Source organism: Oncorhynchus gorbuscha, linkage group LG21 (genome assembly GCF_021184085.1).
Source record: "Oncorhynchus gorbuscha isolate QuinsamMale2020 ecotype Even-year linkage group LG21, OgorEven_v1.0, whole genome shotgun sequence".
Classification (NCBI taxonomy): Eukaryota; Metazoa; Chordata; class Actinopteri; order Salmoniformes; family Salmonidae; genus Oncorhynchus; species Oncorhynchus gorbuscha.
Window position 1 is genome coordinate 40,378,437 of NC_060193.1, and position 25,071 is coordinate 40,403,507.

Sequence of the window (25,071 nt, forward strand, 5' to 3'; positions counted from 1 at the left end):
ACAGAGGAGAAACCAAACTGCAACGAGTGATTTATCATCGAATAGATATGTGAAAACACCTTGAGAATTGATTATAATCAACGTTTGCCATGTTTCTGTCGATATTCATTTGGAAAAAAGTTTGCGTTGTAATGACTGAATTTTCGGGGGTTTTTCTTAGCCAAACGTGATGAACAAAACGGAGCGATTTCTCCTACACAAATAATCGTTTTGGAAAAACTGAACATTTGCTATCTAACAGAGTCTCCTCATTGAAAACATCCAAAGTTCTTCAAAGGTAAATTATTTTATTTGAATGCTTTTCTTGTTTTTGTGAAAATGTTGCCTGCTGAATGCTAGTCTTAATGCTATGCTAGCTATCAATACTCTTACACAAATGCTTGTGTAGCTATGGTTGAAAAGCATTTTTTGAAAATCTGAGATGACAGTGTTGTTAACAAAATGCTAAGCTTGTGAGCTAATACATTTATTTAATTTCATTTGCGATTTTCATGAATAGTTAACGTTGCGTTATGGTAATGAGCTTGAGGCTATAATTACGCTCCTGGATACGGGATTGCTCGTCGCAACAGGTTAACTATGATATTGTGTCATATATTTGATATGAATCAATGTCCGTCCTCAGTAGTCCCAGCTGAGCCTTTGTATATTCTCCATCTTGTCCTCACGCTTAAAGAAGCCACTCTGTGAACAAAGTCCTTGATTTAGTACACAATTAAAATAGACATGCACAGTTCTAATTGTTAACAATTAACACTTGTTGAATGTTACTTAGTTAAAATATACTGATATTTTATTTATTTAAATGTTACCTTTATTTAACTAGGCAAGTCAGTTAAGAACAAATTCTTATTTACAATGACGGCCTAATAACATTTATGTTGTATAGTCATAAAGGCCTTAGATGAAAAGCAGCAGTCGCTTAGTCTAACATAATACACATTCACAAGATGCTTAGCAATTACATAAAGAACCAGTAAGACCCAGAAAATGAACCAGTAAGAACCAGGAAATGTACTAGTTAGAACCAGTAATTAACCAGTAAGAAGCAATAAATGAACCAGTAAGAACCAGGAAAATAACCAGGAAGAACCAGGAAATCAACTAGTTACTAAGAACTAGAATATGTACCTTCCACATGCAGATGACCACCAAGGCAAGGATGAAGAGGCCTAGTAAGAGACTGGCTACGATGATGGACAGCTCAATGACTCGTTTCAGTTTGTGGCTATGATGGGCCTCCAGGACAACCTGGAGAACATTGATCCAATTATGTAAGTGATAAACAACAATGCCGTGGATGTTATTCCTAGTGTTCCATGAAATTAGTGCTTTTTGAAATTAGTGTCTATTTTAAGTATAAATGTAAGTTAAATGTACAGTGCCTTGCAACAAAATAGGAAAAATGCCAAGGGGGTGAATACCTTTGCATTACAACCTGCAATTTAAATGGATTTTAATTTGGATTTCAAGTAATGGACATACACAATAGTCCAAAGTGGAATGAAAAAAATTACTTGTTTCAAAAAAGTTTTTAAAAAGTAAATGGAAAAGTGGTGCTATGAAGCTCTAAATAAGATCTGGTGCAACCAATTACCTTCAGAAGACACATGATTTCTTTTAAAAAAAAGTCCACCTGTGTGCAATCTCAGTGTCACATGCTCTGATAAAACGCTCTGATAAACGCTATGATGATAAAACGCTATGTCTGGCACAAACCCAACACCACTCATCACCCCGAGAATACCATCCCCAATGTTTTTCATCGGCTGGGACTGGGAAACTCGTCAGAATTGAAGGAATGATGGATGGGGTTAAATACAGGGAAATTCTTGAGATAAACCTGTTTCAGTTTGAGACTGGGACGGAGGTTCACCTTCCAGCAGGACAATGACCCTAAGCATACTGCTAAAGCAACACTTGAGTGGTTTAAGGGGAAACATTGAAATGTTTTGAAATGGCCTAGTCAAAGCCCAGACCTCAATCCAATTGAGAATCTGTGGTATGTGTCACGCCCTGACCTTAGAGAGACATTTTATTTCTCTATTTGGTTCGGTCAGGGTGTGATGTGGGGTGGGCATTCTGTTTTGTTTTCTATGTTTCTTTATTTCTATGTTTTGGCCGGGTATGGTTCTCAATTAGGGACAGCTGTCTATCGTTGTCTCTGATTGGGAATCATACTTAGGTAGCCCTTTTTCCCTCCTTTCAGTGTTAGTAGTTGACTTTTGTTAGTGGCGCTATAGCACAGTAAGCTCAAAGGTGTTTTCTTCGTTTGTTGTTTTGTTGGCTACATTTTAAATTAAAGGCAAATGTATGCTCACCACGCTGCACTTTTGTCTACTTCTTTCAACGGCCGTGACAGTATGACTTAAATATTGCTGTACACCAGCGGAACCCATCCAACTTGAAGGAGCTAGATGTGCCAAGCTTATAGAAACATACGTCAAGAGACTTGCCGCTGTAATTTCTGCAAAAGGTGTTTCTACAAAGTATTGACTTGGGGGTAGAGGGGTGAATAGTTATGCACACTCAAGTTTCTGTTTTTTTGTCTTATTTCTTGTTTGTTTCGCAATAAAAAATATTTGCATCTTCAGTGGTAGACATGTTCAGTAAATCAAATGGTACAAACCCCCAAAAATCTATTTTAATTCCAGGGTGTAAGGCAAAAAAACAGGAACAATGCAAAGGGGGGTGAATACTTTCGCAATCCACTATATATTGAATTAAAATACTGTAATATTCAATAATGTGCCCTTTAATATAGACCACATGGAGAGTTCAATTAATCAGATTTTTTAATATGAGGAAAGAATTGCTAGTGGCAAAATGAAGTATTCTGACATGTCCCTCTGAGCACCCTCTGACTTCCAGGCAGATTGTAACACAATCCCAATATTTCTCCAAATTGTCACCATCATTGTAAAGCCTTAGATATTGTGTTGCTTTAATAAAGTTATTTCTGAAGATTGTTATTATTAATTTCATGTGATTAGTGAATAATTGTAAGGTTAAAAAAACAACCTGTCCCTCATTTTAACCTTTTGAGATTGGAAAACATGTTAAACATGTGCTCTTTATGACAGAATGCTAAAATCTGGTGAACTATTTTTTTTTACCAAGTCACACATTTCAAAAGGCACCAAATTGGTAGAACGTCCAAAATACCTTGAAGATAACAGGCTAATGTATGTACAGTATTGTACTGTAGCAACCCTAGCCTAGCGAAGCTTCCGATCTCCTGCAATTGGGTTTACCCTATTGGAGCAGTGGTTAGCAAGTTTGCCTATGGTCTGGGAGACCTGGGTTTGACACCCACAAGAGACATTTCACAGTTGCCATTTACTCAGTAGAGTTGGGGATTCTCATGAAAAGTATGAAGTGTTTGACTTACCACTGTGATGGGGTCTTCTTTTAAGAACCAAATAAATGGGTCCTTCTTGGGTGATATGACAGCAGTGGTCTCTAACAGCATGACACTATGTCTTCCCTTGGAGAGAGAACACGGGGAAATGTCACCACAATGCTTATTCATTTATGTAAAAACCTATACAATTAGTATACACTGCACAGTCCTTACCGGTGAGATGTCTAAAACTCCCGAATTCATTTCGACCTCCATTTCAATGGTGACATCTTTCCCAATGCCCATGTCTCCAAGCTCACACACCGCGTACAGACACAGAGCATCCTCTTTCATACAATACTGGACAAAAAGACAATGTCCTTACAATTATTCATAGTTTTGCTCATCAATGGCCCAGCTCTGATTTGAAATATGTACACAGTTAAACCCACATTTGTCCCATTGACATGAATAGATGTTTTCAACATACTGTATGTTTGAGTTTCAGCATTCTGGTCACAAAGTGGCTTCCAAGCAAAGCATTGTAACAAACGTACTTACCATATGTCTTCTACTGCTTTTCGAGAAGAAGAAGAAGAAATCATTCAAGGGATTGGAGTCAGGCAGATCACACTCATCCTCAATAACAGTGGTCCAGTTTCTCACATTGGCCCAATAGGATATACTAGTCCAATTGGTGTCAGTGGTACTGGAAATATTAGTCCAATAAGGGTGTGTGGTGCTGGACCTATTCGTCCAATAGCTGTCAGTGATAGTTGTCACATTTAACCAAACACTGTCAATGGTACTGGCTCTCTGGCTTCCATACATGGTGCCATGTGTACTGCTGGTCCCATCAGTGGAGTTTCGAATGTAACACCACCCAGCAGATGACTGTATGTGAGAGACAAAGTAATGTGAACACCAGGATAAGTCAATTCTATACATAAGAGACATGGATCATGTTCAGGCAAATGATACTGGCAAGGATAAGTATTTAAAAATTAATTGATTTGGTAGACAGTTTTTCATTATTATGACCTCCCTACACAGTGCCGACCCGCTCATCAGGCAGAATTAGGCAACTGCCTATGGTGGCAGATTGACTAGGGTGGCATTTTCTGAGTTACACTGGCCAAAACACACCTACAACACAGTAAAGATCACATTTTTTATTTTATTTTTTATTTTACCTTTATTTAACTAGGCAAGTCAGTTAAGAACACATTCTTATTTTCAATGACTGCCTAGGAACAGTGGGTTAACTGCCTGTTCAGGGGCAGAACGACAGATTTGTACCTCGTCAGCTCAGGGATTTTAAACTTGCAACCTTCCGGTTACTAGTCCAACGCTCTAACCACTAGGCTACCCTGCCACCCCAAAAATATTTAGCTCAACCATTGGCATATGGGCTTTTTAGGCGAGCGCTGATGTTGGCCTGTGATAAGCAGTGCCCACTGTACTAAGCAGGTGCTTGCGAAAGTGGATTGCGAAAGTTTTCACCCCCTTGGCATTTTTCCTATTTTGTTGCCTCACAACCTGGATATTTTTTATTTTTTATTTAAAGTGAGCATGCATAACTATTCACCCCCCCAAAGTCAATACTTTGTAGAGCCCCTTTTGCAGCAATTACAGCTGCAAGTCTCTTGGGTTATGTTTCTATAAGCTTGGCACATCTAGCCACTGGGATTGTTGCCCATTCTTCAAGGCAAACCTGCTCCAGCTCCTTCAAGTTGGATAGGTTCCGCTGGTGTACAGCAATCTTTAAGTCATTGACGCCTGGGCATTGACTAGGCCATTCCAAGACATTTAAATGTTCCCCTTAAACCACTCAAGTGTTGCTTTAGCAGTATGCTTGGGGTCATTGTCCTGCTGGAAGGTGAACCTCCGTCCCAGTCTCAAATCTCTGGAAGAATTTCCCTGTATTTAGCACCATGATCAATCCTTCAATTCTGACCAGTTTCCCAGTCCTTGACGATGGAAAACATCCCACAGCATGATGCTGCCACCACCATGGTTCACTGTGGGGATGCTATTCTTGGGGTGATGGGAGGTGTTGGGTTTGTGCCAGACATTGCGTTTTCCTCGATGTCCAAAAAGCTCAATTTGAGTCTCATCGGACCAGTCTACCTTCTTCCATATGCCCTTTGGCAAACACCAGACATGTTTGCTTATTTTTATCTTAAAGCAATGGCTCTTTTCTCTCCACTCTTTTGTAAAGCCCAGCTCTGTGTAGTGTACGGCTTAAAGTGGTCCTATGGACAGATACTCCACTCTGTGGAGCTTCGCAGCTTCTTCAGGGTTATCTTTTGTCTCTTTGTTGCCTCTCTGATTAATGCCCTCCTTGCCGGGTCTGTGAGCGGCCCTCTCTTGGCAGGTATGTTGTGATGCCATTTTCTTTCCATTTTTTAAATAATGGATTTAATGGTGCTCAGTGGGATGTTCAAAGTTTCAGATATTTTTTTTTATAACCTAACCCTGATCTGAACTATTCCACAAATTTGTCCCTGACCTGTTTGGAGAGCTCCTTGGTATTCATGGTGCCGCTTGGTTGGTTGGCGGTTGTGTTGGCGACTCTGGGGCCTTTAAGAACAGGTGCATATATACTGAGATCATGTGACACTTAGAGTGCATACAGGTGGACTTTATTTAAATGACTTCTGAAGATAATTGGTTGCACCAGATCTTATTTTGGGGCTTCATAGTGTAACAGTATAACTTTACACCGTCCCCTCGCCCATACCCGGGCAAGAACCAGGGACCCTCTGCACACATCAACAGTCACCCACGAAGCGTCGTTACCCATCGCTCCACAAAAGCCACGGCCCTTGCAGGGCAAGGGGAACTACTACTTCAAGGTCTCAGAGCAAGTGACGTCACAGATTGAAACGCTATTTAGCGCGTACCACCGCTAACTAAGCTAGCCGTTTCACATCCGTTACAATAGCAAAGGGGTGAATACATATGCACACACCACTTTTCCGTTTAAAATTTTTCTCAACAAGTTTTTTTTTCATTTCACTTAACCAATTTGGACTATTTTGTGTATGTTGTGATGTTTAATTCAGTGCGATATGAGTTTTTATTAGTCAGTATGGCGAAGTAATGTTATTGATCTGTCAGTGTCCCTAGATAATTCCATACTTTACACTGACAAAGTAATAAACAGCTCTAATATTTCAGGCTACACTGTCATGGTGCACAGTTGAGGTCTGCGCCAGACCGATTTCTTTATCCTGCTCCTCTCTGCACCTGCAGTTTTTCATACCACACCCTGCCCGCACCAGCTGGCTTTCTGTAAGACTCCCGCCCGCTACCGCAAGAACTGGTCCCAAACCCAACCGCATTCCAGTAGTGTTATTTTAGGCTTATGTGACACAGCTCACTTGCCAGCCATGGTCCCGGCAATATGAAATGTGCAAAAATAACATTACCTGAGATTCTCTCAGAGCCTAATATGAGGGCCATCTTTGTTACTGGGCTAGATCAGCCAATATGCTAGATGTAGTTTGAAGAGTGCAGAGTTGGAGAGACTTTCACTTTCTCTTGAGATGTGTTTATAGCCTACCTTTTAGGAGTGGGAAGATTTTCAGACAGAGAAATATGGGTGATCAATATTTGGGAATTTCTAGGCAGTAAACTATAGCCTAATCATGGGCCTATTTAGGAAGTACATTTCCTTGGAAAGATAACTGCCCCGTGCTTCTCTGCCAAAACATAGGCTAAAGCTTACTCTGTTTAATTGAGACCACACGCGCACCTGGCTAGTGAACTTGAAGCACCAAGAATGATGACAGCAACACTTGCTACGTTTTGAATAGGCCTTTAGGATATAGCCTACCTTTAATTCCCACCCACTTCTAAAACCAAAGTGGCCCCCTGATTTTAGGAAAATAAAATGTGAACACAAATCATGTGGCCGATATAGCATATGATAGAACGGTTATGTGGCCTTTTCTATAGCCTACAGGCTGGATTTAAAATGTGTGACAATGTAATGAGATGGAAACATTTCACATCATGCAGGTTTTCTCATGAAATAGCCTAACCTATAGAGTGCCCAATCTAATAAATAATGCACTGACATGTCAACAAACAACTTATTGTAAAAAAAGGACAGGTCAATGAAAATTGGACAATCAGGCTACTCACAACTACTGTTCAGGAGTTTCATCCCTTGGTCGAAAATGACATGATCAATAGTTTCAAGTTTGTAACCGTCAATGTTTTACGAACGGATCATAGACAAAACTAAAATACTTCTGCATTTCCCGCTGTGTAAACACATTGAAAATAGGCTCTGGATAACTCCGCCGATAAAGTTGGGTAGCTGATATTCAGAGCTTAAATAGCCAAATTGATTAGTTACAGGAATCAGGACTAATAAAGCCAATTACTTTTGGCCTGTTTTACAAATGGTTGGCCTACCACATGGATCGGCGTTCATAAAATTCCATTGTGCTCTGACATGGAAGGCTGCACCCCAATAAGCACGGACCAACGCCGACGTCTTTTTGTCCAGACTGGTCGTCTCTTTTCAGTGTTATTTACAAGCGGTAAACCTACCACATAGATGGGCATTCCTAAAATTAAATTTCAGGCAACACTGTAGGCTACACCCCAGTAAGCACGGACCGATGCTGATGCCTTTTTGGATGTCTTTCTTTGGTCCTGTCTGGACTGGATGTCTTTTTTTTTGCTGCAGTCCAGACCAACCTTGAGTTCGAAGTCCACGGATATCGGTTTCTGGTCCAGTCCAGACCAAATCTGAACCAATCATAGACTTCTATGTTTGGTTCAGATTTGGTCTAGTCTGGACCAGCCTTGATTTGGCCTAAACATAAATATCTATGAATCTATGAGGTATTCTCAACTTTCCTTCAAAACTGAAAATTGACCTGATTTCAACTTCTGGAAAAAACGCATTTCCACCTTTCATTCAGAACTTAAATCGAACATCTGGAAAATGTGTATTGGAGATGTATTTTCAATTTCATTTGGTTTAGTGAGAATATATATATTTTTTTTTTTTTTGGGGGGGGTTGCATAAGAGGCCCCAGGTTTAATATCCCTGGGATAAACAACAAAAAAACGTTTAAAAACATTTTGCAATTGAAAATGATGCCTTCATGCCTGTGTGTTTCTTGTCAGACAAGTAGTCCTTTAATGTTTACGTTTGTTTTTCCTGTTTGGTGTCTTAAGCACCTTAAACACCATTATAGCCATATCAATCTGATAGGGAGCCTATCACACAAATTCAGTATTTACTGAAGTAATCCAATGCAAGGTTATTTATGTAAAAAGAAAACTAGGTTGGGTAGAAGTTATTATTTTACAGCATGATACAATATTTGTAATATACTGTATCTGTTTGCTACGAATTTGTTTCTTATGAATGACAGATCATATGACGTCCCGGTGCTAAAAGGGAGCTAAAAGTGGGCTTAGCCCCCTCAATTCAAACTTTATCCCCCTCAGTTTTAGTTTTTATGTCCCAATATGAAAATCCTTCAAAAAAGTTCAAATGATTGTGACAGTTTGGCGCCCAAAAATCTGTATCTCTCAGCTGCACTGTGTCAGCACCATGGACAGGGGCCGCTGTTGTGTGTATGTAGGCAGCCTGGTCTCAGACTAGACATAAATCTTACAAGAAGATTTCAGGGAGAATGGAATGATCGATTACTCAGGACGATCCAAAGAGTTGCAACTCTTTTGAAAATGTAAGATTGAAACAATCCACCTGGTTGTATAAAAAAAAATCAAAATCTTGCTTTAGTGTGTATGGCCTGTCGATGGTGCAGACAGAGCAATAATATTTTGTGCCTTTGAACCTGTCATTTCCTGGTCAAAAGCATATTTTTAATGTGTATTGTTGTATAGCGTGATATATGAGGAACTCAATATAATTCCAATGCAAGAACCCAATAGCTACATATTGGTATGTTCCATCATTCTATTATGGATTTCTTGGTAGCCTATTGATTGTCATTACTGTAAATGGAACTGTACGTATTGGACACATGTTTACGGTAGGCTGAAATCGCTTCACGGATTACATGGGTCAAATTTAATTCACAAAAGTGTATTGTGCCATATCACAACGTGTTGCTGAACTCGTGAGCGAACTGCATGCTTTTCAATGTTTGAAGCGAGCCTGTATAGGCCTATTTATTTGGCAATACAGCTGTGCATGGCTGCATCATAACGTAGTAGTCTGTAGGCTATGTTTTGAGTATTTGGATCTCCATTCGAGCCTCAATATAGATTGTGTCATGCCTTCATCGATCAGATATTTTGTTTACTAGGCCTACTTGGTACCTCGGTTTTATTCTGTTCACATTCGCAGTTGTGTCTGTATTCTAAGCCAAACTGCTATTCAGCGTTTTTGTTTGTATGCATAAATAACTAGGCTATCACTTTCAGCATTTAGTTTGCATTATTTTGGTAAGATCGCTGTGTGTGCGGCTGCATTCACATAGGCTGTTTGCAATAGGGTAATTGCTCATCTAAATAGCATTGCTGAAGGGTCTGTCCATTGTTCGGATCCAGCGCAGCAGAGATATTCCACAGATTTGAAAAGCACGGAGTCTCTGCATTTTAACTTTGTTTATTATGGTATAGCGTTTTTATATAATCAGAATTCAATATAATTCCAATGCAAGAACCCCCAGAAATGTTGCCGCCTCTGCAATTTCAACTGCCCCCTTAGTCACTTTATCCTGGCGCCAGGTCTTCCATATGACTGTCTTCATCTGTGCAATGATGTTCTGATTCAGTGTTCCATAACATTAACTGAGCAACGCAAGCACATACCTGTATGTCCAAAATGTTGAGCAGTCTGTATGGATACGGTGCTAAAGCTTTGGGGATATCAATTTCCACTCTTGTGCCGTGAGATATGCTTGGACCAACATTGACAACCTGAGTGCGATATTAAAAGATAGAGGTCTAGGTATGAATAATAATACCATAAAGCCCCCGAAACGTTACATTAGAGCCCTTGCCAGAATTCATGGCAATTACATGTTTCTAACAATCCTGTTAACAAACGGAATTCTCACCAGGCTGTGCTGTTATTATAGAAACACATTTAACAACAATACCTTGAAAGTGTATTTGAACCTCTCAGCGGAGCAGTGTGGCTCCTCAAAGTCCCCAAACACAAACTCTGTTCGGGATACAAAACTACAGCCAAAGGGATATAGACAATTACAAATGCATTGATAAATCAACGTTTTTTTTTCAGTGTTTATAAAGTAGTATGCTAGAATATTGTAAAATAGAGTGATACCATGTCTTACCCGTGGATGTTTAGATTCACTCCATATCTCAATAGCAGAGTCAGATTAACAATATTGTCATGGAGAAGATCTTCATTTTCTAAATTCTCCCTGTATAGAGAGAGACATGTTCAGGTGTAATGTTTCAGGAGGGACTGATTTATTCAATATAAATGATATATGTATACAATGAGTGTACAAAACATTAAGAACACCTGCTCTTTGGAACTCAATATTCAGAAGGTGTTACTTATGTTTTGTACACCAAAATAAGTAAATAACACAACAAAAAATGGTTTAAGATTCAAAACAGCGACCTTTGTTGATTTTTTTCATTATCAAGTGGGAAAGCAAGTGAAAAACAGGACAGTGTCAAAAAAGAAAATTGACAGTAAATGTTTACCGGGTTGCATTGATTATGATGTTCAGGTCACCTGGTTCACTGTCAGCACTGACATCCAGCAGAAAGCTGATATTAACCTTAGAGGGAAAGATAGAGACAATAATGTCATGAGAAATTCTAAATATGTCCCGTCAGATAATGACTTTAGTTCACAAAAATACATCAGGGAAGGCACAAAAGAGAAGAAAATGTAGTGAAATGAGGAGATACTACTGCTAAATGAGGAGATACTACAATGTTTTCTTAAGTATGCTCTAATTAACATGACCCAGGACCACTTTTGATGACCCAAGAAGTGTATTATGTTAATAAAATATGCACAAGGGAATTAAAAATAAATGGACTGAACAACCTTGCAGAAGAGGGCTTAACTCTTTGTGTACTTTCTGTGCAAGTACTTAAAGGCCCAGTGCAGTTAACATGATTGTCCTATTTTTTATAGATATTTCCACACTATGAGGTTGGAATAATACTGTGAAATTATAAAAATTATGATAATTCCGTATTAGTGTAAGAGCTGTTTGAAAAGGGTGCATGACATTTCAGGCTGATTTGGTGGGATGGAGTTTTGGCCTGCCTGGTGATATTACCAATAAGAAAGGGAGTTTCAAACCTCTCTGCAATAAAATCTAGTTTTCCACTCCCTACTCCCAGACAGTCCTGGCAAAATTATAGCTAGAGAAATTGCTCTTTGATAAGAAGCTATTTTTGACTATTTTAAAGCAATCACAGTAAGAAATTACTCGATATTGAGATAAAACGACTGAAATGAATAATTCTGCTACTTTTCAACCTCATATTCATAATCTCAAGCACAGAACCACTGTCTACATATGTGAAAACAGCACGTTTCTATGATTTGTGGTTAAAAAAAAAATAAGGAAGGTCCTAAAAAATGCTTCTCTGTGACATCACAGGGTAGGATTAAAAGTAAAAAAAACATACATTTTCAAAACCTGCAGCAAGTTTTTAGCTCAAGGGAGGAGATGTTCTTGCTCCCTTCATCGCCGCGAATGTCATTTTTGAAAATCACTGTTTTTAGAATGTTTAAACATTTGATGATGTCACCGGGCAGAATTTTTTAACTGTACATTTTTTTTTAGAAATGCGCTGTTTTCACATATGTTAACACAGATAATGAAAGTGAAGTGGAGGAGTTGCCCTTTAAGTATATACTTTGGCTAAGGTGTTGAAAAACAAATTTCCCACGCTGCAATCTAGCCCGACACTTGTCTTCTCTTCCTCAGCAATTTTACAGCTCACATATTTCTCCTCCTGCAACCACATCCGCAACATCCGGTTAGACCCATTCAGTTTGCAATATGCCCCATGTGCATGAGTCAAGAGCTGTTTGTATCAAAGGGATAGTTCAAAACACATCATCACCATCATCATTTTGCTCTGTACTGAAAGGGATCTTAAAATCTTGACTGCTGACATACACAATGTTAGGGTTTGTATCAATAGTGTACTAATGAACAAAATACTAAGTTTGACAGTAGATAAAACATCTGAGGTAGGTGTAAGGTTGTGTTAGCAACTAGCTGTGCTCCTACAGCGTCCAACACTTTGATGAAGTAGAGATTGCTGGGGTATCTCAGGTGAAGCATGGGGAGGAAGGCAGCGTCGCCAGCATTGGACAGCGTAACATTCAGTAGAATGGTCTTCCCCTCCCCCAGGGCAACGTATGGCATGTCTCTATATGTCCTGAGAAGGAATGAGTGAGTGAGTGAGTGAGTGAGTGAGTGAGTGAGTGAGTGAGTGAGTGAGTGAGAAAGAAAGAGAGAGTTATAAAGTGAGATAAAAAATAAATATAGTCAAAGTTGTTACAAGTAGACCTCAGAGTCCAGCTGTGGTTTTGTCTGAATGAGTAACAGTTACTAGCACATGCAGTAAAGAGCCATCAATACATGTAGAGGGTGACAAACCTCATGGCTCTGATTGAAAGATGCAAGGCAGAGATGGGAGAAGAGGAAAGGAGAGTGATACACACGCACACATATATAACCTACTACCATTTTCATGCACTCATTATCAATAGGTAGCCACCATTTCCCTGTATTCACAGCATGAAATGACTTCCAATCGTGCTCTTCAGATTTAATTCACAGAGTGAAATGAAATAAGTAAATTCAAGAGTAAAGATTAAGATAGATGATCTGAGGGAGAAGGAGTTCACCTCGGTAACAGCAGCTGTGCAGACACTTGCAGATTGGTGGAACAGTTGGCCCAGGCACAGTACCTGGTGAATACAGTCTGTGGGAGGCTGTTACCTTTAGTGAGTTAATTACCTACTTCCTTTTCAGGTGCAAAGCACAATGCAAGAAACACTACTAAAAAATGCCGGAAATGTACATGTTATAAATGTGTTTAAAATAAAATAATCACACAATTTTTGTGAGGAGTGCCTTTTTCGTTCCTATATACATTTACAGTCTATTGGAAAAAGCTTATCAAATCATTTCACATTGAACCTTTATTTAACTAGGCAAGTCAGTTAAGAACAAATTCTTATTTACATTGATGGTCTACTGGAGAACAGTGGGTTAACTACCTTGTTCAGGGGCAGAACAACAGATTTTTACCTTGTCAGCTTGGGGATTTGATCCAGCAACCGTTAGATCACTGGCCCAACACTCTTAACCACTAGGCTACCTGCCGCCCTAATGTTCCACATACTATGGAACATGTTAGAACTGCCAATGGAATATGTTAATCTTGTTTGAAATTTCCGGTAGAGAAACCTGAAAACCCACCCAAATATGCTGTACCAGTGCCATATCATGTCCAACTTGGAACTATCAGGATACTAAACGATAAACCATGCATTAACTACATACAGCACTATACAATAATATAACATACTGGATGGCCCTGTTTGAATATTTAGAAAATGCATTCCTTCTCCCATCCTTTAAGTATAGTCCATTGACCCATCAAGTCTCGCTCTCCTTACCTACTGTTGTAACAAGGACAACATTTTCACAGGAAAACCCATTTCCCTTTCAAACCAATGGAGAAAACTACTCAAATCACCCACAATCTTGGGTCAATTGGGTGACAATCCTGCTTTCCCCTATCCAATCACGTATTATCTTCGATTATGTCAAGGAAACAGAATAAAGGAATGGTGGATTTAAAAGTTTTTGAACAGGGCCCCAGTCTTTGATCTCTACCTCAACTTACCTTGTTGGTCAGCAAGTTGCTGTACTCCTCTCCCCTCTGGAGCATAGGCCTGAGAGGGGGAAAGCTCTTGGAGTTACCCCTCACCACATTGTGCTCTCCCAGCTCATACTGCAGCTCAAAGTGGATGGGGGTGAAGATGTCCCGAATGTCTCTCTGGAAAGGGGAGGAAGGGGAAGAAAGAAGACTGTACTGTAGCAAAATTCACCACTATTTTCAGTTGGATTGCAGTTAAGTAATGGGTAAACTGCTTATTCCCTTTGGCATACTATGGAGCAACATTTTTTCTCATGTAAAAAATGACTGATGCCTAAAATATTATAAAACTAACTTGAAACATTTATTTAACATTGTAATAATGTGACATACATGGATGCACACAATACAAATGTGAGTTACAGTATTTGGAACTTGCATCAAATAATATGCCTTCCGTTCTATTTGAAATTGTATTGATATTATTTGACACGTGCATACTATGGGTGAAAGTTCATTGCACATGGTTTCACTGTGCTGGTTCATTTTTCAAATTTGTTTTCAAGAAGGAAGCTGTGGTATGTTCAAGACCTGAGTATCATGACCCCTCCGATGCACAGAGACCTCCAGAAGCCTCTTTTAGGAGAACCTGTTTTGGTCTCGTTTTGCATCAACCTTTCAACATCCTTAACATACTATATGTTATACACCACATGTTGTCAACATCACCTCCAATTCTACAGACACACTACACACACACACATTCTGACTAGCAGATGTAGGCCTACTTCACTTAAAATAAAATACTTTCACACATACTTGATATCAATAGCTTGCATCTTTGACAAAATCACATCTACTGAAGTAGAACATCAATAGATAAAACAGGTTCTATCCATCTTAGCCTATGCGCTCTGACATTGCTCATCCATATATGTATATATTCTTATTCCATTCCTTTACTTAGATTTGTGTGTATTAGGTATTTGTTTTGGAATTGTTAGATATTACCTGTTAGATATTGCTGCAGCGTCGGAACTAGAAGAACATGCATTTTGCGACACTCGCAATAACATCTGCTAACCATGTGTAGGTGACCAATACAATTTGATTTGATTTGAGAACCTCTGGGGCAGAGATCACCTGACTAGCCCTTTCCATATAACTCTCTCCCCCCATTCCCTGCCCTTGTCCCCTCGATCCTCCAGTCCCCTCACCCTCAGTAAGGCCAGGTGGGTAACACAGGTCATGTGGCCATGCCTGGTCTTGATGCTGCCTGCTGTGGCATTTGATAACTCTGTGCCGTTGGTGTTGAAGAAGAATCTGGACTGGAGCCCCTCTATGTGCTTGACATCAGCCGTCAGGTTGTACAGTATTTCTGCATGTGGGACACAGATATGGGATAATCCTTCCAGAGCACCACTGAGAGTTCAATAACAGTTACATTACATATATATGTGATACAAAATATTTTTACTATTGTTTTTAAGAAATGCTAAACAAACAATAAGCTACAAAACCAATAAACCACATTTGTATGACAGAGATATTCTAAATCAATAGAAAACAGTGCCATGCAGCATTGTTTGAACAACATGGCACAAATTAGCTATGAAAAAGGCTACTGTGTGATGTGGTGTGGTATGTTAGGGTGGAGTGGGGTGTGGTGGCTAACCGATGAGCCCAGAGACACGTTTCGCGTGCAACTGGAAGCACACAGAGGTTTTGAGGCAAACGGCAGGCTGGCCGTTCTCTGTACACAGGGCATGGGTGCGGTTCACACTAGGAGGAAGAAGTATCATCGCCTCCACCACAACAACCGCCCGTGTCCTACCACCCAAAGACGGAAAGATATAACACAAACACACATACGCACACAAAATGCATACACGCATGCACACACACACAAAATGAAGGTGAATCTAAAAAAAATATTATATCCTTCAGACTCTCAGGTCCAGATTGTTTAACTGTGTCTTCTGTCTCTGTTACTGTACCTCAGAACAACAGCAGAGTCGGACAGAAAGGCTCCCACGGCCACATCTGTGGACAGATATTGGGAAAGGTAATGTTACCTTACTACCAGTTTCACTAATCTTTAACAGTATATGAATATTAAATCTGAATTAGAAAGTAACGTGGTTTGTTTGACAGAAGACAAATGTAGGCTATATTACATTTACATTTAAGTCATTTAGCAGACGCTCTTATCCAGAGCGACTTAGAAATTGGTGCATTCACCTTATGACATCCAGTGGAACAGTCACTTTACAATAGTGCATCTAAATCTTAAAGGGGGGGGGTGAGAGGGATTACTTATCCTATCCTAGGTATTCCTTAAAGGGGTGGGGTTTCAGGTGTCTCCGGAAGGTGGTGATCGACTCCGCTGTCCTGGCGTTGTGAGGGAGTTTGTTCCACCATTGGGGGGCCAGAGCAGCGAACAGTTTTGACTGGGCTGAGCGGGAGCTGTACTTCCTCAGTGGAAGGGAGGCGAGCAGGCCAGAGGTGGATGAACGCAGTGCCCTTGTTTGGGTGTAGGGCCTGATCAGAGCCTGGAGGTACTGAGGTGCCGTTCCCCTCACAGCTCCGTAGGCAAGCACCATGGTCTTGTAGCGGATGCGAGCTTCAACTGGAAGCCAGTGGAGAGAACGGAGGAGCGGGGTGACGTGAGAGAACTTGGGAAGGTTGAACACCAGACGGGCTGCGGCGTTCTGGATGAGTTGAAGGGGTTTAATGGCACAGGCAGGGAGCCCAGCCAACAGCGAGTTGCAGTAATCCAGACGGGAGATGACAAGTGTATAGCTTAAAGAGAGATAGACAGAGGAAGGAAGGAAGGGGTTGTTGGGGGATCGGAGTTTCTTACCTGGGTAACCGTTTCCATCAACATCAATGCCCCCAGACACAGACTGGCCAAACATCTTGAAAGCACTACCCAAGGCAGACCCAGCAATCCTCTGTTTAAATGGGAAGAATGAATACCATATTCTTGTGAGTTGGAAATATCTAAGCACCATTATCATTGTTTCCTCCATTATACATTCTCGTCACCAATAGTGGTGTACTCATACTGGATGTGTGATTGAACAAACCAACAAGCTTCACAGTTGTACTGTAACACACAAGCTGAGTTAAAAAAAATGTTTTAGGGAATTCAGTCAGAACTGATATTTCCAGCAGTTCAACTCCTCTTAGAAAAAAGCGTTATTCGGCTGTCCCCATACGGGAACCCTTTTTGGTTCCAGGTAGAACTATTTGGGATTCATGTAGAACCCTCTGTGAAAAGAGTTCTACCTGGAACCAAAAGGGTCCTTCAAAGGGTTCTCCTGCGAGGACAGCCGATGGAACCATTTTAGGTTCCAGATAGCACAGTTTTTTTTTAAAAGAGCGTGGGGACAGGCGCACGCACAAACACACATACACACTCATTACCATGCACACGCACTAACACCATTTGGGAACATACTTGAGAAAAGTATTGTTCAAGTCCCGTCTTCCTCCCATTGTAGATATAAATAGCACCATGTAGGTCATCCTCTTGTGGTGCCCCAACTGCAACATCTGCAAAGCAGTTAGGCAGTCTCTATTCATTTTAATCTATTCTCAAATGTTGAGATTCTGTCACTGGCCAAACTAGCCTAATAATTTGACTTTTGTGTTTCACTCTGCAGCCGTGTTAATATTATATTTTGATTAATAAGAGGTACAATTTTCCATACTCATTGAAAACCATTCAATGGTTAATCCCTTTTTGGACCCAAATTACATATATACATTTACCTGGATAGCCATCATCATCAATATCTCCAAGACTTGTGATACTTTCCCCAAACCGGGCTGCATATGAATCTCTTCCTGCTAATGTAAACTCCATCTCCTTCATGTTAGCCTGAGGAAGGGGGTAGAAATAGCTTTTTGGAAATTGACATTTCAACAGTATTGTGTCTAGATACAAATTGGAAATTGTAGGAAAACTGCAATCCTCCAACCAGGATTTCTGGAAAACCTGAGAATTTAGGAAAAATTACCAGAATTTTTAAACACAATTGCTGTGAGAAAGTGGGGATGACAATTTGCTCACCTGTCCCTGGTTCATGTAGATGTACACACGGCCCTCCTCCCTCACAGCGCTGAACATTGGAGCTCCCACCAGCAGGTCAGACAGGCCATCAGTGTTCAGGTCCACCGCACACACAGTGGCCCCAAAATAGGAACCCAGCTGTGAAAAGGATGCAAAAGAAAAAAAACATATCTTGGGCCGGTTTCCAAGAAAGAGATGAAGCCTGTATTAGACTAAAAAGCATTTTAATGGAGACTCTCGAATGGAAGTGATTTTTAGTCCAGCACTAGTCCTAATCTGTGTCTGGGAAACTGCACCCTTGTGTAACAAACCCAAAGATTTATGGAAGGTAAGTCTTTAAAGCCTTATGATTGGATAAGGTAACCCAATGGTAGTTCAATACGCTCTGCACATCAGAGAGGATCCATTGGATAATGTCAATGTTGTGATTGATGGCAAAAATTCCCCTTCAGAAAATTATCAAATGCGTTGAGACAGACCATTTCAAGGAAAACATAAGATCACCAAAATATAGACAAAATATCATCCAGCGTAGCCATAACATGACAAAACATAATCACCCTATGTACAGTTGAAGTCGGAAGTTTACGTACACTTAGGTTGGAGTCATTAAAACTCATTTTCAACCACTCCATAAATGTTTTGTTAACAAATTATAGTTTTGGCAAGTCGGTTAGGACTTCTATCTACTTTGAGCATGACACAAGTAATTTTTCCAACAATTGTTTACAGACAGATTATTCCATTTAGAATTCACTGTATCAAAATTCCAGTGGTTCAGAAGTTTACATACACTAAGTCGAGTGTGCCTTTAAACAGCTTGGAAAATTCCTGAAAATTATGTAATGGCTTTAGAAGCTTCTGATAGGATAATAAACATCACTTGAGTCAATTGGAGGTTTACCTGTGGATTTACTTCAAGGCATACCTTAAACTCGTTCATCTGTACAAACAATAGTACGCAAGTATAAACACCATGGGACCACGAAACGGTCTAAACGCTCAGGAAGGAGACGCGTTATGTCTCCTAGAGATGAACGTACTTTGGTGAGATCAATTCCAGAACAACAGCAAAGGACTTTGTGAAGATGCTGGAGGAATCAGGTAGAAAATTATCTATATCCATAGTAAAATAATGAGTCCTATATCGACATAACCTCAAAGGCCGACCAGCAAGGAAGAAGCCACTGCTCCAAAACTGCCATAAAAAAAGCCAGACTACGGCTTGCAAATGCACATGGGGACAAAGAGGGTCTGGTCTGATTAAACAAAAATAGAACTGTTTGGCCATAATGACCATCGTTATGTTTGGAGGAAAAAGGGAAATGCTTGCAAGTCGAAGAGCACCATCCCAACCGTGACGCACGAGGGTGGCAGCATCATGTTGTGGTTGTACTTTGCTGCAGGAGGGACTGGTGCACAAAATAGATGAGGATGGAAAATTATGTGGATATATTGAAGCAACATCTCAAGACATCAGTCAGAAGATTTAAGCTTGGTTGCAAATGGGTCTTCCAAATGGACAGTGACCCCAAGCATACTTCCAAAGTTGTGGCAAAATGGCATAAGGACAACAAAGTCAAGGTATTGGAGTGGTCATCACAAAGCCCTGACCTCAATCCTATAGAAAATGCGAGGGCAGAACTGAAAAAGCGTGCGGGCAAGGAGGCCTACAAACCTGACTCAGTTACACCAGCTCTGTCAGGAGGATTGGGCCAAACTTATTGTGGGAAGCTTGTGGAAGGCTACCCAAAATGTTTGACCCAAATTAAACAATTTAATGGCAATGTTACCAAATACTAATTGAGTGAATGTAAACCTCTGACTCACTGAGAATGTGATGAAAGAAATAAAAGCTGAAATAAATCATTATCTACTATTATTCTGACATTTCACATTCTTGAAATAAAGTGGTGATCCTAACACAGGACATTTTCCTAGGATTAAATGTCAGGAATTGTGAAAAACTGAGTTTAAATGTAAACTTCTGACTTCAACTGTAGACAAAACATGGTAATGACCCTCCCTCACCTGTTGACCTTTAACCTCAGAGATGATGCTCAGTGTGCTGGACTCTATGCTAAAGATGTAGGCCTGGGGAAGAGATGGAGAGGGACGGTCAATTACATTTGGAGACTGCACTGATGCTGAGGCATGAATGAATGTATAAGAAAGGGATTGTTTTTTTGTCCATTCTTATAGCAATGTTTATGTGGCCCTCAAGATCAGGGTTCAATAACTTTTGGCCAAAAGGCCCATTTATGATTTGTGAGCATGTCCTGTAGGAAAGTTCTTGAGAAAAAAATCATTTGAATGATCAGACACTGAGCTATAACAAAACACCCTCAGAAATCACACATTACCCTGTCTGAAAACAATTATAAGACATCTTTCACTTCTCTGTTCCTTAATCACTGATCTGACATGACAAATTTAGAGAAGGATATGCAATAGCACGGGGCTGCCCAACCCTATTCCGTGAGATCTACTGTCCTGTAGGTTCAGTCCAACCCTAATTTAGCATATCTGATTCAGCTAGTTTGGGTCTTGTTGATCAGCTAATTAGTATAATCAGGTGTGTTAAATTAGGGTTGGACTGAACCCACAGGACAATAGATCTCCACAGAGGTGGGTTGGGCAGTCATCTCTGGTCAGTGATTACTTCAAGGATGGGAGGAAGCAAGGAAGAATGCATTTTAAGGACCTGAGTGTATCCCTGTATTTCTGTAGATGGGTTGGAAAGGGATGCAGTGTTAACTCTTACTCTTCCAGTCTGCCCATACTGGGGGGCTCCACCCACTACCTCAGTGGAGTTTGGGTGCAGGAAGTGGCCAGCGCCGACTGAGTACCCTAAAACAAGAGAGAGACACTGCATCAGTTTCACTGCTTACACACATGCACAATGGATTCTTCTAACCTGTCAGGAGATGAGTGTGATGTTCATGTGAAAGAAAAGAGCAGGGGAGTTTAGGGCTAGGAGAGACAGAAAGGACAGTATGGTCACCCTACACTGTACATGTATTGAAAGTCAGTCACTTTGAGATGACAGAAAGCCAAGATATGAATATAACTATTGTAAAGGTAATTAATGTATGTTCACTTCCCTAATTCACTTACCCAAATAACTTCCATAGAGGACAACGTTATCATCCAAGTAGGCAGAAGTGACCTGACTGGATATGTTGTGGACAAAAACAGACCCAGTCCAAAACAAGGTTCCAGGGGCTCCCATTACTATGAGGTCCTGTTAAGCATAACAGTACACACCAATGTAACTCATCTCAATTTAACGTGCAATATTAGAGTGAGCATTTGCAATAAGTTAGAATTCTCTGAGAGCAAACATATTTCAAGCATACCCCAATAAGGACATTTGAAATCCCTGCTTGACATGATGCAAAGTCATTGCCAAACGTATTTTCGTGATCTATTTAAAAACAAAAGAAATGTGTGGTTGATACAAACTATTCATAGTGGAGGATAAAAAAACACTAGAGATGGTATATAAGCTCAGCAACATTAAACAAGGCAATGCACAATTACTAAACCATGTTCTTTAGGGGCGGCAGCGTAGCCTAGTGGTTAGAGCGTTGGACCGTAGCCTAGTGGTTAGAGCACAACCGGAAGGTTGGGAGTTCAAACCCCCGAGCTGACAAGGTACAAATCTGTTGTTCTGCCCCTGAACAGGCAGTTAACCCACTGTTCCCAGGCTGTCATTGCCTGGTTAAATAAAGGTAAAATAAAAATTCATTCATTCATTCATACAGGAAGACAATATTCCTGGACAGTGATGCAATATGGCCATACCTCTGTAGCATGGAATCAAAGGACTTGATTGATTCAAGTCAGACTCCAATTTGTAGCATATGCCATGTGGCAACTTATTTAGATCTTCTTTTTTGGTGAAGTAGACATTTTTCCAACGATGTCCACAGGCCTGAAATGTCAAATGAAATACTCAAATGAACATATTATGTTGGTTTAAATTTCATTAACGAGGTGTGTCTTTACTCAATGTAACAACTCTAGTCAAGACTGAAATGAACCCCAACAGGCAGAGACTGAAACTGTGCAAAAGTTTAAATTGTACACTTCAAAAAGGAATCTCTCTCGTTCTCTCTCTCTCTGTTTCGAACACACACACACACACACACACACACACCAACACAAGTCCATCCTGCTGCCGCCTGGAGAGGCTCACACCAAGCCACTGGTTTTCAATCTCAGCAGAACAGTGTCTGCCACAGGGCATGTCAAGCATTATACCTACATGGAGAAATTAAACAACAACAGCAACACGTGTCATCAACCCAGGACGAGCATGAGTTTATTAGGAAATCAACCATGCAACAAACTAGCTCCTGGCAACTGCAAATTAGGTAGTTAAAGGGGAAACCCTAAGTATTTAAGTATCTGAAGACTGCTTCTAGTGCAGACTGGGTGTTACAAATAAATAAAGTATTACATTTGCTTAGCCTTTTTATTACAGAAAGAATCTCAAAGCATGAAAAAAGCCAAACAAACATAAACAAATGCTATTTAGTTTACAAATGTAGTTTATTACATTATGTTGGGCTACCTCTCAGACTTAACTTTGATCATGATCTTAACGCCAAAAGATCCAAACATCTTGACGAGGTCACTAGGTGTTGGGTTAAGGTCACTACATTAACCCTTCCTTCCAGAGATCATGTTCCCATGCTCACGTGTACATGCCAATGGCCTCACGGGCACAATCCCACTTCTGACACCAGTGTAGCAAATTTGGAGGTTAGCCCTGACCGTGACTCAAACTCGGGTCCAGCAACTGTCAAGCCAACACCTTAACCTTTACGTCAAGAGGTCCGAACATCTCGATGAGGCCGCTAGGTGTTGGGTTATGGTTGCTACAATATTTTAGCAGAATCTATTTTCCTCAATCTAGATTGAAATGACTAAAACCAAATAAAAAAATAGGGTAGAAATGTAAATGGTCCCATATTTATATAGTTTTTTCACTCTGTCCAGCTTACTAACAACCACCAAAGCAAGACAATCAGGGAGCATTGAAAATAAAATTAAAACGAATGATAGAGGACTATTTTTTGCAAGTTTTGAAAGCAAGGAAATATAACACATTTTTTAGTGCAGCCCTCTGGACTTTAGTAAAGACCAAAAATGGCAAAATGAGTTTCACATCTCTGGTGCAAAAGGACACTGGGGGGGGTGGACACTGAAGCTGTTGATATTGTGGAGATCTTAGTACAACACCTACAGTAAGAACCACATAAAGAGGTTGACTGACAGAAGATCCCAGGGTTTGACTCCCAATAAGGCTGTCCCTAAAATGTGAGATGAATGATGAAAAAGCTGTACAAGAGGTATGTAAAGATTGTTGATGCAGTAAATCTACAACAACATGGATTAAGTATAACGACAGTTAATAATTGATTAATATACTAACCGAGTTGAATCTGTTCACAGTCCTTCTTGTCTGTAATTTTGCACTTGTAGATTGCTCCAGGATTCCTGACAGCCTGGTTGAACCTTGAATTTGCAACTGGTGCGCCAACTATTACCCTATAACAGACAGAATTGGACAGTCATAAATGTGTAGAACATAATGGGAAGATTCAAAACAATTTCAGACTAACATAAACATTCCCTTCTGTTGCTCACTCAATCATTTACATTTGAATCGCATACAAATTTCAACACGCACCATGTCTGTTGCTGATGCTTGTGTAGCAACACAGAATATCCAAAAAATGTTCCATTCGGACCACTGAGTGGAATAGCGTGCGGTATGTCTAAATTGTACAAATCGGCATGACGTAAGAGAAAGCAAAAGAACACGTTTAGCCCTATGCTGTGTAAGCCTAGCCCGTATGTAGTCATTTTTTATAAATGTAGCAGCGTTCCAAAGATCAAAAAATTAACCGAATGTTATCTTGCTCAAACACCTGTGGGGGCTTTCGTCCCCTGCTGCTCCATCTTCGGATACATGGTAATAGTGCGGTATGAGGAGGATGTCCTAACAAAATTTAGTAGGCAGAAACTTTGACAGAAAGTAAGGTGGAGTTATCACAACACAGAGGCCACCCTCACTTCCCCAACTTGGCGTGCTGGAACATTAACAATAGCCTGTCAATGCGCTACTATGGTTAATTTTTAAGTCTCCATTAATTTGAACCCGCACAGCTTTTTTTTTTATTTTTTTTTTTTATCTCAAACGACACAATTGTAAAAAATGTTAAGTCATGTTGTAACTTAGCCTGAAACAGGGCAACATTACGCTGTCACTGAAATAAGTATGTTTTGTTTGAGTACATGAGCTTGTTTGGAAATGAGAAGTCAAATTAAAATATGGGAATTGCAATGTCTCTGTCATTTCTCCCTGGAAGTGACGAAATGAATTGCGTGTTTGATACACCAGCATTCTGTTTAATTGCTATTCATATGATTTCGATGACATCCGGATCACGTATCTGCCTACGTATCGGCCTATTCTCACAAAAATCCTTATTTAAAATCAGGTCAAAGGCAAAAACACAGAAATTGTCCACAATACAGCCCGGATCTTAACTTGTTCACTCTTTTGTCGCAAAGAATTGTTCTCTTTCTCTCGATGCAGAGCAGGGCTTGCTAATAAAATTATATCCTCTCTCACTAGCTCAAACGCAAGGCCTGAAATACATTCGTACACACCAAAAACTGTTGTTTTATATAGCTTAATAACACAACATATATATTGATCTCCACTAGGCTAAGACATACTAGTCAGTGTTCCCTAAGGTTACAAATTAACAAAACAAATTAGTTAATTTGT

General features: G+C 40.1%; 1 protein-coding gene across 5 annotated transcripts; it reads right to left on the reverse strand.

Annotated features, from left to right (window-relative positions):
* Window positions 1–450: 450 nt before the first annotated feature.
* Window positions 451–24,272, reverse strand: LOC124008345 (integrin alpha-4-like). Of its 5 annotated transcripts, XM_046319536.1 has the most exons (29): window positions 24,206–24,267; window positions 23,965–24,052; window positions 23,707–23,822; window positions 22,426–22,529; window positions 22,071–22,200; window positions 21,623–21,690; window positions 21,381–21,507; window positions 20,968–21,113; window positions 20,295–20,357; window positions 18,264–18,401; window positions 17,963–18,071; window positions 17,649–17,743; window positions 17,049–17,139; window positions 16,183–16,228; window positions 15,861–16,015; window positions 15,403–15,563; window positions 14,213–14,365; window positions 13,206–13,282; window positions 12,583–12,733; window positions 12,203–12,301; window positions 11,027–11,103; window positions 10,645–10,734; window positions 10,447–10,528; window positions 10,157–10,264; window positions 3,905–4,237; window positions 3,578–3,703; window positions 3,392–3,487; window positions 1,132–1,251; window positions 451–684 (listed from the first exon to the last, which is right to left on the reverse strand). In XM_046319536.1, the coding sequence occupies exons 1-29, from the start codon at window positions 24,246–24,248 to the stop codon at window positions 622–624; spliced, it is 3,255 nt and encodes a 1,084-aa protein (XP_046175492.1). In that variant the 5' UTR covers window positions 24,249–24,267; the 3' UTR covers window positions 451–621. The 5 variants fall into 5 exon arrangements, with proteins under 5 accessions (XP_046175492.1, XP_046175490.1, XP_046175493.1 ...); XM_046319534.1 differs by having other exon boundaries at window positions 23,965–24,272; XM_046319537.1 differs by having other exon boundaries at window positions 21,028–21,113; window positions 23,965–24,271.
* Between the last annotated feature and the right edge of the window lie 799 nt (window positions 24,273–25,071).